Source organism: Gymnoscopelus braueri (genome assembly GCF_963280865.1).
Source record: "Gymnoscopelus braueri genome assembly, chromosome: 16".
In the NCBI taxonomy this organism is placed as follows: domain Eukaryota; kingdom Metazoa; phylum Chordata; class Actinopteri; order Myctophiformes; family Myctophidae; genus Gymnoscopelus; species Gymnoscopelus braueri.
This window is the reverse complement of record NC_137616.1, coordinates 31498154-31516094: the sequence shown is the minus strand read 5'-3', so window position 1 is coordinate 31516094 and position 17941 is coordinate 31498154. Positions and strand designations below refer to the sequence as shown.

At 41.0% G+C, this 17941-nt stretch overlaps 1 protein-coding gene across 1 annotated transcript in view; it reads right to left on the bottom strand.

Moving 5' to 3' along the window:
• enah (ENAH actin regulator) overlaps nt 1-17941 on the bottom strand; it is a 152805-nt gene that overhangs the window by 67473 nt on the left and 67391 nt on the right. The window contains 2 exon segments of the mRNA XM_080452976.1: nt 2624-2807; nt 9621-9786. Coding sequence (XP_080309102.1) covers nt 2624-2807; nt 9621-9786 — 350 coding nt within the window.

Here is a 17941-nt window from a genome sequence, read left to right as displayed (position 1 = left end):
CAAAGTAAAATTTGGTCCAGTGTGTTGCTGTAATTCAACGTGTGGAGATTAGTAGCTAGTCGGTAGGATGTGACAATAAAACTGCCACAATCTTTGCGTTGCAGACATTTCAACTTACAACCTCGCGTCCCTCCCTATTTTGGGCATATTATTATATAGGCAAAAACATCTTCACAAAAAATCATGAAAATAGCACATCTACAAGCTCACAACGCGTCGCATCGTGACGCGCTGTGAGCTTGTAGATGTGCTATTTTCATGGATCATCATTTCAAGTGGTCATTTACGCTATTCATTGTATGACAAAGTACAGTATAAATTGAATGAATAATTTATAGCAGTGATATGTTAGCAGGCTGTCATCACTGCAAACAGCAGCCCTAATGATGTATGTGCACTGTTCTCCCATCTCATTTAGTTCTCTCAGACTCTCTAAACTTTGTCTTGTGTTAGCCACATTTTGCATTCGACATGACACAGTAGGTGCAGAAAGCATCGGGGAGAGGGACTAATGGAACATGTGAACAGGAAGCAGCTCGTCGTGAGGGCTGTGAAATGTAATTAACAATGGCCATTACCACAGTTCATTTAACCATGATGACACACACTCACAAACATGTAGAAACACGATAGGAAACACATGTGTGTGTGTGTGTGTGCGCACACAAACACACACACACACACACACATACCTCATTAGCACCTCATTAGCATAACGAGGCACATCACTACTATGTGTTTAATTAGCGGATGGGATTAGAGTGTGGTGATGACAGATGACTGAGGGAGGAGGACAGAGTCACAGGAGAGGGGTGGGTGGGCGTGGGTCATGACACGAGTGTCACAAGAACACAACTTTGTTGTGTGTATAATTGTTTTATATAATATATTTATATTTTTAAGAGGTTAACTGTTGTCACACACACACACACACACACACACACACACACACACACACACACACACACACACACACACAGCAACTGAAATTGAACAGAGCCACAGGAGACCGTATGCAAATGAAATCAACCAGCCAATCAGCTGACTAACCATTTCATAATGGCACAAATGAATACGTCCATCAGCTGTGGATATGATGAGTATCATTCATTTGCCAACCCACTGGTCCCTGACTGACAGCACAAGTGTTGCTGTCAGGATCCAGTCTGTTCAGGCTCTGTGCATAACTGTAGTCCTGGGTTTCCAGATGGTGGCATACCCGTGTTCTGCTGATTTTCCCATACCTTTGTTTGATTGGCTCGGCAGCAGATTTGAATCGGAAACACATATGACACCATGTACTATGCACAGAGCCTAATAGACCCTTCCCCACAGCATCAAGAGTTTTCGCCTCTCCTTCCCTCATGCATATCATACCTCGCTCCCTCTTTGCCATTCTCTCTCTCTCACATATACTGTACCTATAGACAGATACTGTACCTATACACAGATGAGTAAAGAGACAGCAAGGCACAGAGTGTTTCAACCCATCTCCTGCAGCAGAACAGGAAATGTTAGCTAATTAGGGTGAATTCCACCGTAGTGCTTTTGGATTTAATCAATTAATTATAACTAAATCTCCTTATGTCACAAACACCTAGAAAACAGGACCCAAACAATCGTTTTTAGGTGTTCAGTTACCACTGTCACCACTGCTGCACAACCAGATGTACCTTCACAATAGGCATTAAGTAGATGTTCTTATCCAGAGCGACTGCAAGATGGGCATAAACGCCATGAACCCTAGTCACACAGCACAACAACAGAGCAAGTGGTCGAGGAATTAAGAGTGCCAAGAAAACAAGTATGTGCAACAAAGTTAACTAGGATAGCAGGTAGACATCAAACCTAGCACCCATCTACATACTGTAACATACTTCTCGTTAGTGTACAACATACCGAGCATCTAGATAGCATTCTAGTATCTTGTCTAAACACTCTACAAGTGCAGACAGATGTATAAGGCATGCTAGGGAATGAGGAGGAGTCTGGAAGAATGGGGAAGATGGCGAGTGACTCTGCAGAACCCTGGATAAAACCACTTGACAACTTTTGTTACGATGCTTCAACACAGGTCTGAATCACAGCATAAATATAAGTCCATATAAAGCATATAGGTTGGGCAGAAACCTTGTATTTTATCTTCATATGGAATCCTTTTATGTTTTTTTTTTCCCCATAAATGTTTGACAATGCCATTTTATACTTTATTACATGACAGTGTTGTGCAAAAGAAGCTAAAAAAGATGATCCACAAGCTCACAACGCCTCACGCAAGCTCAATGCGTTGAGCTTGCAGATCTGCTATTTTTGTTATGAAAAAAGTAAACAATATGGTAAAATATTTTTTGTTTACACCTATAATTACATCCCTAAAATAGGGACACCAGGTTGAAAGTGGTCTGTGGGTTTTATAAATATTTAACCAATGCAAAGTATTAACAAGAACTTGTGACTAAATGATAACTACATTGGATTCATTGGAACATCGTTTTGGTTTTTTTTCCTGTAAAAAAAAATATCAGTTTTGGACAAACAGTACAAGGTTTCCACCCGACAGCGCCGGTAGAGTGTAATTCATCTACAAGGCATAATACTGTAAAGGTGAGTGGTAGAGGTCTACCTGGTCCTGTGTCCTGTGAGTTTAGGACCTCCAGGGCGTGCATCATGGCACTGGCAAATACGTTGGCGTCCTCCTTGCTGCCAAAGTTGAGGCCGTAGACCTGGCGGGCGTCGCGCCATTGGTGGAAGGTTTGCGTGGCCTGGTTGTACTTCAGCCCCTTGGGAATGGCACAGTTGATCACCACCTGGGAGGAGTCAGGAGCAGGGGGGAAGGGGGGGGGGGTGAAAAACAGTAGACATCGTTATATTACGGCAGTTTGTTTTTTTCATATCAAGGTCCATTATTTATTCAGCATTTGAGCCACAGACCACCGTTTGATGAGATTTAGACTCCCAAAACGTCGAATATTTTGTTGTCGTTGGATACGATTTTGTCCACAATTCCATGCTGTATTGATGTTGGTACCATAGGAGAGATAACAGGCCAACGTTGATCAAAATAACAATTATTTAATTAAGTAATGTAGATGTTTAACAATAACTTTACTCTTGAGAGCGTAACATTTTCATTTCATTTTACGCTCTCACGAGTTAAAAGATCTATAAGGGTCCATTTGGTTACCAACTCTCCATCATTTAGCTGGGGACCACCTACAACCCCCTCAAGGACCACTGTTGGTCCCCGGACCACTGGTTGAGAACCACTGTATTAAAGAAAGGCTGTTACAAACTTGAGTCAGCTCAAAACACAGAGAAGGGTTCCTTCACACTGCAAGCGTTTATTTTGTGGGATTTCAATTAATTAACTGCCGTTTGTGTCATGAGTACATCCACACAGAACATGAATATTACGCGATGATAAGGCAGCGTTAATTATTTTCTGAAACAAGGTCGATTTTTCACCGCGAATAAAAGCATCAAGGTGTATGAATGAGGCATCACCGAATTAATAGCTTGATGTGAAACATTGTTTATTCGTCACACTGTGTAAGGACCTTAGGGGATTAGACAGAGTTCAGCAAAGCAAGTTGATGGAATTTATTGATTTAACTCTACATTGGAGAGTCAATATCAGCATGTTTATATGATATGGTTTTCATCAGCAGTAGCCAAGAAACGTTCACATTGACAAACTGAAATAAAAGCCACTTCAATTTATTGCAGTCTATCTTTTCCCTATACTGTGAGCTTGGAATTATGTGCTGTAACTTGTAAAAAAATGTTTGTTGCAGTTGCACCTGTTAAAAAACATGGTCGCACACACACACACACACACACAGACTATTGTGGGATATATCGATCAAGCTACCACTCAGTCAGGAAACAAGAGGAATCTCCAAAAGCTATTATTATAAGTTAAGTAAATGTGAATCAATGATCAATACACTACACAGAAGTATTAACTCTCACAGATAAACATGCATTTATTATATGTGCATGTGCAAATGAGAAGATGACAAAGCATGGGCATAATATACCCTCTGTCTACAGTAATATCCCTCGAATCTAATTTACACACAACAACATTTGGGACATCGCTGCCCAGGGACATAATTCTCCACTTGCTCAACTTCTTCTCAGCTCTGCTTCAGATGCTAGCAATGAGGTTTTAAGTGTCCTGGGCATGCAGCCAAGTGGAAACACCTTCCTCAATTTGTCTCAGAGTTAAAGGGATGACGAATTAGAGCGGCAGTTCATGCCATTTGGTCCGGCGACACCAAAGGGCATTAACGAGTTGTGACGTTCCCAATTTTCCCATCATTTGGCATAAAGTATTAATGAGACTCCCTCACTTTGTTTTCGGTTTACATGACTGAGCATGGATGCCCTGTATATTCTTTCTTCTACCTCAACTAAATAGCAGAAATACTAACAATGTAAAAATGTTCTTTCACCGCTTAGCTGATGGGGCTGAAATACCCTCAAAGCGTGCATATTTCAATGTCATTTTTACACCGAAATAACATGATAACACGGATATCCCCATAACAACCACAGTCATCCTGTTCAGTGGTTATCATGGAAGTACCATGGTACGCTGCAGAACATTATTCCATAAAAGAAAACATGATTAGATCACATAGCAACACTGAGATGGGGGTCAAAGTTTGCATTTCCTGAAGACACAACACCGTTGGGGTCAGTGCACAGATCTACTGGACCGCGGCGCCCGCCTGTTTGCTTATGGAAAACAAATGCCCAGCACCAGCACCAGCTGTGTTTATTTCAACCATCCAGACCAATCTGTTGACCCAGTAAGACAAACCACACCACGACCAAATTCTATCTTCATTACACTGTCTGGTTGGCAGGCAGGAAGGGATTCTCATAACCATTCATTTATTGATGAATGAATGCCTGATATAATAAGTGTCTGACAAGCGTAAAGACGAATGGTGCCAGTGTAACCCGAGCTCCCGCTCTGCTCGGTCTATGGAGGGCGAAGAAAAAAATTTGGATGTTATAACAGCGGAGCCACGAAAGCCAACTATCAGCCCGGCCTGCCAGTCACTGGCACTTCATCTAGTTTTAATACATTTCTTTGCTAATAAGTTATTTTTATTTATTTTCAAGTCTCAGAGGCAGAATAGTGCCTACACACATTCTTAATTAACCATAATCCTGGCATTCGTATATTGGGCAAATGTTTAATTTAATGTATTTTCTTCAAAATAGCTAATCTACTGTACAAGCTCAAAACACGTCATGATGAGAGCTTGTAGATCTGCTAGTTTTGACTAATTTTGAATATTTTGGAAAATGTAAAAAGAACACAGATATTCACAGTACGATATTATCGTCACAAAAAAAATAGTGATATTTGATTTTGTCCATATTGCCCAGCCCTAACAGAAAGCATTGCATTTCATAACAACAGTATAAGACTGGTGTTTGTTGCATGTGAGCATCTGTCTGTTCCTGCACCAGCAGAGCTTTCACAGCACAAAAATAGACTTCCTTGCTTTTCGAAGGCGAACGCCGATTCCAGCCCCCAAACGATTTTGACTGTCACAAATGCATTTTCTACGGTCCCATGTGGGAAACTGTCTGTTTTGAGCCCCGCTTAAAGTATTAAGCTGCTGTTGAACCATTATCAGCAAATGTTCTATGCTGTTATGGTGCTCCTGAAGAACACACAGTACTGGAGAATGGGAAATGCCTTGCTCAATGAATGTATGCCAGGAGGCTGAAAAGAATGTATCCAGGGTAGGACTGGAGTTGCTGACAAACCTCGACTACCTCGATATCGATAATGTGACGATATGTTGGGAATGAGAAATGGTGCTTTCAAAATATATTAATACATAAAAAATACAGAGAAAAGATCATCAGAAATGTGAATGTGATGACCAAACAGATTTGTTTGTTCATTTCACTCAAATATATAACAGTCTAATACAGTAATTTCTGAAAATGTTACCAATTTACTGTGCAGCCTTTGAGAGAAGGAGAAGACAGTTTTTACAGTATGCTGTATCAGGATATTGCAATAACCCAAATCCCAGATGACAGCCTCATAGATATTGATATCGTATCGATACATCGGCTAGAAGTTTGTCTGGCTGTGTTTATAAACACGCACGACGGATAGAGAAGCACTCAAACAGTTAAGTTCTCTCTCTACGTCTCCATTCTCTCTCTCTGCCACTCCCAAATAGGCTGCAAATGTCATATCCGGTGGCTGTAGACGTATTTCCGCCCGCTTCCGCAGGGCATCTTAGCTTAGCTTAGCTTATGATCGGGTTTCAGATCGTTGGTATACACAACGACGATAACTGTTTGTCGTCCAAAGTAAAGAAATATACAACCGGAGCTCTCCGTTCGTTTATTATACCGTGTGAAAAAACGACATTTTTCAAGCTAAAACCGAAACCGGAAACGGAACCCAATGAATTTTGCATCCGGGTGAGTCGGAAGTAAGTGGAAAGGGAACCTGATCTCGGAATGTGCAGAAAACAGCGCGATCGTCTATTAAACCACAATTAAACAATAGAACGCAGAACGCAGCTCTGGCAGTCCACGGATTAATTTAATAGAACGCAGATCTGCGTCTATGGCAGTCAATGTGTTAAAGGGCAAGACCACTTTGGTAGAGGTTTGGGTTGTGTAGTTACCTTGCCATGATGTAACTCCAAAGGTGGGCAAGAAATAAAAAATTGCTCCATTGATTAGAAATTGATCATCAAAAATATGCTCCTCATTGACTTACATTGTACGGTAAAACTGCTCTCAAAGTCACTCTTTTAGCACAAAAACGAACGCAAACAAAGTTGATTCAGACAATATAGAACATCACATACCCAATACTGTTTTTTTTTTAAATACAAATGTCAACTTCCTTTTTAATAAGTAAAGAAAACCCGGACTGGATCGGCGGATCCGGATCCAGATCTTCAAATAGTAAAATCAACAGGAAGTTCACATTTTTATTAAAAAAACAAACAGTACTGGGTTTGGTGATGTTCTATATTGTCTGAATCAGCTATGTTTGGGTTCATTTATGTGCTAAAAGAGTGACTTTGAGAGCTGTTTTACCGTACAATGTAAGTCAATGAGGATCATTTTTTTGAATTATCAATTTCTAATCAATGGAGCAATTATTTTTGATTTCTTGTCCACCTTTGGAGTTACATCATGGCAAGGTAACTACACAACCCAAACCTCTACCAAAGTGGTCTTACCCTTTAAGTTATCATGTAGGGTGCTCGGGTGGCGCAGCGGTTAAAGTAGCTGCCCACCAACAAGGAGTCTGGGGGTTCGAATCCACTGAGGTGCACAGTTGGCCCGTGTTCGGGGTAGGGAAGCCGGGCGGGAGGGTGATATTTGTCACTGGCTGGGGCGGGGGGCGCCACCTATCAGCAGGTAGTGTTGGGCGGGAGGGGAGGACAACACACAGAAATGTGTGTGGGGAGGAAATAATAACGTTTTAAAAGTTATCATGTGACTACTAGTGGCTCATTGGACTTTTTCATCTCAAGGACCCCCAAAATTATACGTATTCGGCCAGGGACCCCCCATCTCACAATATTTTGTTCCAGGGACCCCCAGAAGCAAAGATTTGAGTTAAAATGTTGGCTTTAAAATATATATATATATTCAAAGATTTGAGCAAACTTTCAAGATTTTTCAAAAATAGCAGATCAACAAGCTCATAGTGCGGCACTCTGTGCCGCGTTATGAGCTTGTATATCTGCAATTTTTTAATAGCCAAAGTATACAATAATGGTTAAAATGATTGTGACGCTATATTAACTTATTTAGCTGGGGACCCCCTGGTACCCTGCCAAGGACCCACTTTGAGAACCAATGGACTAACACACGCACACAGACACACACGCACAAAATGTAATTAATGACACTGTGGGTTCAACTTAGGCAGTTTATTGTACTACTCTCTGCACTAACGTAACTTGGCCAGATCTCCTTTGAAAAAGATAGGGAGAAAGAAAAGCTTTGAAAGAAACTAAATGAAATGTCTCAGTCTCACCCTGTCTCTCTATGAATCCGTTTCTTCTTCCCTTCATTCCTCCCTCTGCCTCTCGTTAGCTCAGTGTATCCATCTAGTCTACCAAGGCAAAAGTGCTGTAAAATAATTGTTTAAAAATAGCTATCCTGGGGGGTTTCTAAATGAGGGCAGTGAGAAGCCTGTCATTAGAATATTCTTCCACAGCACTTTACACATCTACAGTCTGTGTCAAATGACAAAATAATTCAAATTATTGCACAGACACCTGGAGGTACCTACAGTAGCTAATTAGCAGTGGGTGGACTGTTGAGTGAAAATGTGACCACCTAGTTGTTAGTAGATGCATTCCCTAAAACCCTAACCCCAAGCAGAGATGAAGAGAAGAGAGGAGAGCCAGACCACTATATCGGTTGGGCCGAAATGTCATTATTTTGCTGTTGACCACATCCGTATTGGGAATTATGCAGCCGATGTGTCCCAATGTTTTACCACTTTAAACCTCAAAAATAAATTTCAAAAATAGAAGCAGCAAGTTTTTGTTTTGTTTTTTTCCTAAATCTTCTTTTTCATCCAAGTTTTTGATTAGAACATTTTGCACTTTCTGACAAAATATCAGTCAAACATTTTCAACAGTGGTCTATGACTCTACAAAATCATGGATCGGATCCAAAAATATGGCATGGGTCGGGCTCTAGAGGACATCGAGTCCAGCGGGAGTGATAAATGAAGTCCTCTGTGAGTAGTGTAGAGTGGAGTAGTCAGTACTTATCCTCCCCTCTCTCTCTGCCCACATGGAAGAGCTGATAAATAAGACAGAGAGGATTGTAGGATTGCTGAGCCAGTGTTTGCTGCCTCTGGCGAAGAGTTCAGTGGGTTGGACGGTTTCTCACTCACATACACATGACATTTTACGCACACGCACACACACACAAGTTCCTTGTCTGCAAGATGTCTGATCTTGTACTACATCATGATACATGATGTAGTACAAGATCAGACATCTTGCTGATCCATCCATCCCATCGTCTGGGACAGGTCTGCATTCTGTACCCAGAATCAGAACCAACTCCACATATCCCAGAAAACTGCAGGTCTGCTACAACTCTTGGTTCTTTTAAATCAAAGCAAAAAACCTGTTTGCTGCTGCCTATCTGTGCTGTAATTTTACACATTTTCTTTCTTTTTGTTGTTTTCCAAATGACCTTTTATAATGTGTTTACTGTTCATTATGCTGTGTGTTCTGATGTCTTAACGCTTAATGTTTTATGTAAAGCACTTTGAATTGCCTTATGATGTTGAAATGAGTTACACACATTTGTACTGTAAATAACGTGCCTTGATCTGGTTAGATACTCGTCTTCAAGCATTTGCTATATTGTGAGGAGTAATTTAGGTACTTTCTGTACTGGCACACACTAAGAAATATAATAAAACGTGATGCTATGCAGAAGCAGAAACGCATGCATGTACAGTACACGCGCAAAAACGCACTCACATACACGTTCTCAGGTCTTATTAAGGGTCTATACTATATCTACAATGGGAGCATTGCTAAAATGCTGCCCCGAACCCCCAGTTCCCACTCACTGACCTGATGGTCCTGGATCTTGCGTCCGACCACGCGGAAGGCGTTGTTGCCCGTGTGGTGGTAGATGTGAACGCGGCTGAAACCCGTGGCGCCGCCAGCGGGGACCCACTTCTTGTTGGCATCGTCGTACACCATGACAGCGGCCCGCGCCTGGCAGATACTCTGTTCACTGCAAAGACAATGAGAGAGAGAGAGAGAGAGAGAGAGTGAGTGTGCTGTGCAAATGTAACGAACTGCACCCGTAACAATTTGATGAATTATCACTGAAGGTTTTACTGTGTTCGTTTGGCATCTGAATGTGCTCTTCTTTTTAGTTTTTCCTGTTAAATCTGTGAAAGAGTAATAATCTAATTTCTTTGAGTCGGGCAGAGAATCTACAAGAAAGCTTATAATGTAAGATCATGAATGTTAATGTAACTCTGATAACCCCCCTTATGACCATTTTTACACATGGCTGAAGTGTGAGAGTTCCAAGTCTCTGCAAGTTCATTTTCATACCGTCCTCAAAGTTTATTTTTACACTCTCAATAAATTAACACATTTTTTATTTTATTTATTTTCACAATAATGAGGATGCAAGTACATTCAATAGAAAAGACAGTAATTACAGTGCAGGGAGGGAAGGAAGCCTTATTATGCAAGCATTATTAAACAAAAACTCAAATTAATTATTCATATGATCTACTCATTACTCATCTCAGGATTTTATATTAGAGGAACATAGCAGAAAGGAAGAAAGACTTAATAGATACTGCTTTTCTATTTTCAGCTTGATTATTCAAATCAATTCCTTGCTTTTAATTAAAAAACACAATAACAACATAACTTTGACAAAGAAAATCAAACAAACCGCAAACCAAAATGCCTTGGAAAATGGTCAGCAGTAATGTCGTTGTCAAAGGGCCAAAAACGAGTATTGCATAACTCGGCGGGGAATACATTTCACACATATGTAAAGCGACTTTGAGTACTTAAAAAAACGCTATATACATTTCAGGAAATTCAGGTATCATTATTTATTAACGTTTCCAAGTAGGCCGGTGCCCTTTGGTGACTGGTCTATCCATCTACTACGTTACGAAACCTGTTTCTGTTTATCTGCCTGTCACTGGCATATCTCGGGCTGCGTCCAACCGGCCTCAAAATCTCTTCGCAGTTTGGGAGGGGTGTGGGCATCAGCTTCCCTGATTGGCCAACCCGACCCATCGGCTTTGCGGATTGGCAGAGCTTCGCATTTCATTTGAGCCACAGCCAATCGGCTTCACTGATTGGCTGAGATTTGTGTCATGTTTGTACTGCTGCACCAATATAATGGTGCAGTGTAAGACAATGTGAGATAAGCCTGAGACTCCAACATGTCAGACAACATGTTTAACGACTACATCAGATAAAGGAGTATTGTACACACAAAAACATTTAAAAAAAAACGAAAAAAATAAATAAATAGCGATAATAAGCTCATTTTCACTATTGGTCGTATGACGACAAAAATTTTTCGACTATTTGACCATTATGATCCTAACACTCAAAGACTTAACTGAAGCAATAGATGGAAATTAATTCACCTCCTCTACAACCTCATCGAGAGCTGAATAAAGCCCTATGGACTTTCACATCCAGTGTTCCTTCATTAACTGATAAGACTTGAAATCCACTTTGTGCTTTGTTTGATCCCCACCAGCCTGCTAAAATACCTTTCACTAAGAAGCAGGGAGATACAGAGAGAAGGGAAGATAAAACTCAGAGGTAAATTAACAACATTAACCCTGGCGTCCCCATTTTGGGCACATTTTCAAAATTTGAAAAATATGAAAGGGAAAGAAAAAGTTATCTATGATGTCAGATAAGAAATAAACACAAACTATCTAAAGTTTTTTTTTTGTTCCTTCTTTTTTATGCTTAAATGTTTTTTAATTGATTTCAAAACATTGGTAATCTGTAGTCTAAGACTCTACAAAATCAGGATGCAAAAATGTAGAAATATATAAACAAATTATTGTCTCCACCAGACCGAAAGGCATGGCGAGAGAGTATGTTTTGCACCCTGTCCGTCCGTCCTTCCGTCCGTGTGTCCTGTCAGTCCACGAGCAGCTAATCTCCGGCACCGTTGGCCCGGTCGCTGCGAAACTGTGCACACACACTCCCTGGATGCCAATTCAGAATTTTTCACATGGGCCTGTTATAGCGCCACCAGGAGGCTGATTTGTGCAAAACCCATTTACTCCTACAGATTTTATCCAAACGTCATGCAAATCGGTACACAGTATCTCTATAGTCATGTGATCAACACGGATCTGTCCGATTTTCCATATTCCATAATTGGCTAAGGTTGGCTTCCAAAGTCTGCAGGATTGGTCTGTTTTGAACGAAATGCCTCAAATCATGAACGCAGCTTGCGATTTCCGTGAAATTTCACACGCACATTCCCACTAGGCCGAGGAAGAAATGTCACCCTTTTCACATTGGCCTGTTATAGCGCCACCAGCAGGTCTAATTTAGCAAAACACATTTTTGGAACAAAATGATTCAAATCATGAATGCAGTGTCCGATTGCCGTGAAAGTCCTAAGAAGAAATGCCACCCTTTTCACATTGGCCTATTATAGCACCTGGCGGAAACCTGTGCTCCGAGGAGCACTTTTTCTAGTTCATTCTGGGACCGGTTAGTTCTATCGGCTGCGCTGAGTAGCACGTCACTGCACCTTCACAGGGCTTTGGAACATGAAGATTCCAGCAGACATTTTCTATTCTATTCTTGTCGTTATCCCATTCCCGCTGAGCAGAGAAATGCTAAGAACATTAATCTAAGGTATTACAGTATGTCTGCCGTGTTCTCTCTCTTTGTTTCTCTCTCTACGTCTCCTTTCTCTCTGTCAATCTTTCTCTCTCTCTCTCTCTCTCTCTGCAGGACCATCACATCATTCTTTGTCTCTCTCCCTGCAACTCCTCCTGCTCTTTGCCCCTACCTTCTTCATCAGTCCTTTATATTCCCATCAGGAAGACAGATAGAGAAAGAGAGAGGACACTTCTGCAGTAAGGTACTTTCACAGCATTAAGACCTATTCAAGGATCTTTGTCCCCAGGGCTCTATACTTGGTGTCTTGGTCGCCTCCTTTTTTCCCCTCGACACCAAATCTCTCCGCTGAAAAAAGCCGGTCTTCAACACATATACTGCAAATACTATATGAAACAGACCTGGTTGTTGCTTTACCACCCATTTCATCCACTGGTGGAAGCACTTCCAACTGGTTTTGGTGACACGTACATTGTTTGTTGCACTAGACTAGACATCTTCCATGAAGGATGATCATATAGCAGCAAAATCCACTTTGAATTTGTTTAGGTGCTAAAAGTGTTCAACATAGCTTCAAGAGACCAAGACACAAGAGAGCCAATGCTATTGGAGCTTCAAGAGATCAAGACACAAGAGAGCCAATGCTATTGGAGAAAAAATAGAGTAAAATGATGGGTCGGGGGGGGGGGGTGAAAAGAGCCAAAATGCAGAGGGAAAGGAAAATAAATATGAGATGTGTGAATACAGCGTTTGGGGAAGAGCGCTGAGTGGGGAAGCGGATCCACTCACCTTGTGTATTTAAAAATACATGTGCTAGAGTGAGAATATACTACAAGACTCAAAGCATCACACCAAGTATGAATTCAGTTTCATCTGCATGCATGGGGTAGTGTACACAGAAAACCACCTAAAATCAGCTGTGAAATATTTAGCTATAAAGATGTACAGTACCTACATACACACCTTAATCACTAATACATGCCCTTGTGATATAAGCTGAACTATTCAACAACTTCACTTAAGTACCTTCTCTCAGTTGACTATAGGTTTTAACACAAGAAGAGAGACTGCAATCGAATTAACACCTAAACAAATGTAGGCATAGCCTTTGCACAGCTTGCCATTTTATCAGACTCAAAAATGTATTTAGTGGAGCAAAGAAAGGAAGGAAAAGAAAAGGAAAACTGTACAATTTACTAATGGGTCACTGTCACTGAAATACAGTCAAATTATTAAAGGATTGAACTGTTGAACCAGGTGAGTTTGGCAAGGAAAAGGGTATTTTTTTCCAGCAGTTTGCCCTGGGTGATGGACAGATGCACACTGATTATGCAACAGCTGCTACTGGGTACAGAGGTTTAGAACAAGAAAATGTTAGCATGACTGCTATACAGTATGGAAATAATAACAGCCCACCCAGAATGGAGCTAGAATGGAACTGTTAAATCCCTCTCTTCTGAACGTACATATAGCCTATAACCCTGACTGGTTCAGAAACAAATCCCTCCAGTGTTTTCACGTTTGCAAAGTGAAAAACTAAGCCAAAGCCTATTTGAAATATTAACCACATAAACCCTGGAGTCCCTATGTTGGGCATGTCATTATAGGCGAAACATTTTCAAAGACTTTCAAAATCTCGTACAACAAACTATATAGGGCCAACGTGGTTGAGAACACCCCCCCGTACAACGTAATGTGCTGTCAGAGGGCTTTCGGACGGCCTGGAATCAATCACTGAGGCCATTTAAACACTCCAGCCTGGAGTTCAAGCAATACAAGGTATTTGTTGCATGGCTGCGTGTGTTGCTGATTGTGGTTGTTTGGTGTGTGGTGCGATGGGAAGTTGGTGGAGAGCCCTTGTTCACTGCCATGGAATGATATGGCGCTCCGAAACCACTGGACAGACCACAACTCTGGCCTGTAACATTCCAACTAACAATCAATCACCGCAGGCTGTGTGTGTGTGTGTGTGTGTGTGTGTGTGTGTGTGTGTGTGTGTGTGTGTGTGTGTGTGTGTGTGTGTGTGTGTGTGTGTGTGTGTGTGTGTGTATCAATGACAGAGAGGGACAATGTGCATGTTTGTGTGTGTACAGTACACACGCACAGGAAAGAGAGAAAGAAAAGCGGATGTACATATAAATATTTGTAAAATAAGTATACAGCAGTTTGCGTGCACAGCACACATCTGTACAGTATGTATCTCTCAGAGATAGGGTATGTGCATGTAAAAAGCATCCATGCAAGCAGACGCGCGTGTGTGTGTGTGTGCGTGTGCGTGCGTGTGTGTGTGCGTGTGTGTGTGCGTGTGTGTGCGTGTGTGTGTGCGTGCGTGCATTTCGACCCGAGGCCTAGGCTGTCTTATCCCGTTCCGACCACAGCTCAGCTAGCTAGAAGCCAGAGGAATCCAACCAGAAGCCTAATGCAGAGAGGAGTTAAGGGACAAGTCACTGTAGTGTAAAAACCCTCTGAACACATCGCTGTAGCGTGCAATAAAGCTAACATTACATGACACGATCATTGTCCCTCACTGGTCCGTTGACTGTCGACAATAACACCACCAGGGATATTACCTTTGGCTGTTTTGTTTTTCTCACTGTATCCGGATGCCACGTTTGTATTTAACCCGTTAAAACCGGCTTCAACATGATTTTTTTCTGAAAACTCTTAGGATTTAGAACAGTGGTTCTCAAAAAAAAGTAGACATACCAGCTCACAGCGCGTCACTTCGTGCCGTGTGAGTGTTTGAAATATTTTGAATATTTTAACACTAATCTTCTCTTCAGGGGGTCACTGGCACAAAACATTTTCAGATGGGGGCCAAATACATCATTTTGTGGGTCCTTGGCAGAAAAGGTTCGAGAACTAAAGTACTGATGGGCATTTTGTAGGGTCGTAATGGGTTAAGAGAGACAAAACAAAACAAAACAAAAAGCCCCCAAAAAAGTCTCAGTGTGTGGAGTGCAAGCACTCACATTAAATACACCGCAAACAGTGTTCACTGCAAAGAGTCTATTTTGGCAGTGCTTTAAAACTTCTCCAGGGAGAACATCACTTCCTACGGACCCCCTCTCTCTCTCTCTCTTTCTCTCTCACATAGAGTACACACACTCTGTCTATGACTCTACCTCTTACACAACATCAGTGGTTCTCAACCAGTGGTCCGGGGACCACCAGTTGTCCTTGAGGGGGTTCCAGGTGGTCCCCAGCTAAAAGATGGAGAGTTGGTAACCAAATTAACCCATAGATCTTTAACTCTTGAGAGTGTAAAATGAAACCAAATGGACCCTTACGGGTCCATTTGGTTTTATTTTACGCTCTCAAGAGTTAAATTATTGTTAAACATCTGCGTTACTTAATTAAAGAATTGCTATTTTGATCCACGTTTGCCTGTCATTTCTCCTATGGTACCAACATCAATACAGCGTGGAATTGTGTCCAATGACAACAAAATATTCTAAAGTCTTGGGTCTGAGAGGCTAAATCTCATCAAATGGTGGTCCGTGGCTCAAATGCCAAATAAATAATGGACCTTGATATGAAAAGGGTTGAAAACCACTGGACTACATGAACCCTAGCATCCTTATTCTGGGCTGTGAGCGTGCAGATCAGCTATTTTCGGCGAATAAATCTGGTGTAGAGGGCAGAAAGGAGGTGACCCGAGGTGACCGAGGTACCCCGGTCAACAAAGTATATAATATGTATTTAAGTGGTTAACTACATCACAGCACTAACTTTGTTGTCTGCCTGTATAGCTGCCCGTCCACCCTATGAATCAGGGACTTTTACTTGAATGCACTGTACACAGGAAATCATGCATTACTGATTTGTGCAAAGGCTTCAGAACTACATTTAAACAAGTTTTATTGCTTAGTGCCGTGGAAGGGGCTCTAATAGCCTTATGACCTACAAAGCAATTACTGCAGACACATACACAGACACTCTTGTGACGTTTTGAGCAACAAGCTAGCTCCTCCTCAGACTCTGACAAAGTCTGAGGAAGAGCTCGTTTCTCGAAATCATTCACATCATCGCATTGAATAAAACCCTATTAAGCCATTCAATCCGGGAACGCATCTACAAATGTCTTCTAAATCCTAACTGGTTTCTGAAAAACGTACGTTGCTATATATCAGTGGTGCTCAAGGACCACCCAAAATGATATTTATTTGGCCACGGACCCCCATCTCAAAATATTTTTGATCCTGGGCAGGGACCACCCAGAAGCAAAGATTTGAGTTACAAATTCAATTCAATTCAATCTTTATTTCAGACCCAAGGCGATCCATATCACAAAATAATAGTGTTGTTCACGTAGAAAATATATATTCAATGATTTGCATACATTTTCCACGATTTTTTAAAAAAATAAATAGGAGATGAGCTTGTATATCTGCTATTTTTGAACAGCCAAAGACATCTTAAAATGACACAGATGCGTTCCTGGTCTTAATGGATTAATGGAAGCTATTTAGTGTTGGGATCGTTCTGCTCTAATCTACAAGGTTAAAGTAAGCAAACTTGCCAACCTCAGAAATAACAGCAAGTGCTGGGCTGCTGGCTAGCAAAACATTACGACTACTTTTCTCCTGACTTTGATTGTCCCATTGATGTAAGGAGCAGATGGAACCAAATGGACCCGTAATTCAAAGAGTTATGGGGGTCCTTAGCCTAACACATAACCAAACTGGGCGCCCTTGAAATAAATAAATAACCTGTTTGAGAACCACTGCAGAACAGAACCTAAAAAAATTAAAATAAAAAAGAAACAGTTACTCAATGCTTGTTTGTGTATGTGGCGCTCAGACATCTGACATATTATGCTCAAGTTAAATGTTTTTTTCTGCTGTTCCCCAGTTCCCGAACAATTTGCTACATGTCACTCCCCTACTCTCTCCACTGTACCTATTAAGTAGCACTATCAAGTAGCACAATGAATCAAAAATAATTGAAAATCGTGATTTCTTTTGTATAACAAATTCAATAATGTGAAACTTGGCAATTAATTCAAACATCTTATTTGGTCAGCTGTTGTACCTTTTCCTTCATCTCCATTCCCTCCATCTTCCATGACTACATTAAACGAGATAAGCAGATAGTGCTTCATATCTCACCATCCATCAGAGGGATGAGGCACAGGCACAATATAATCCCAGACGTCGCTACAGACCATTAGGCCAAAGATAAGGGACAAAGGTATTAAGTAAATGAATACAAAACCAAAAATCTTCATCATCAACAATTGCGATTAATAATCGTGATTACAATATTAAGCAAAATAATCAGGATTATCATTGTAGCCATAATGAAAACGTGAGGTGCAACCTGTGATCTAGCTTAAGAGACCTAATGTAATTGTTAATTAATCACACTACAGTTCAGGTCTAATCGTTTTGTGCTTAATCTGCTTATCGCTATAGGCTACTGTATTTGTACTAGTAGTGCTGTTTAAAGTAATAAAGATCTTTCATAATTGATCAAAATAATAATGTTTAAAAGTTTGTTATAATGCAATTGCAATTTTAAAGAGAAAC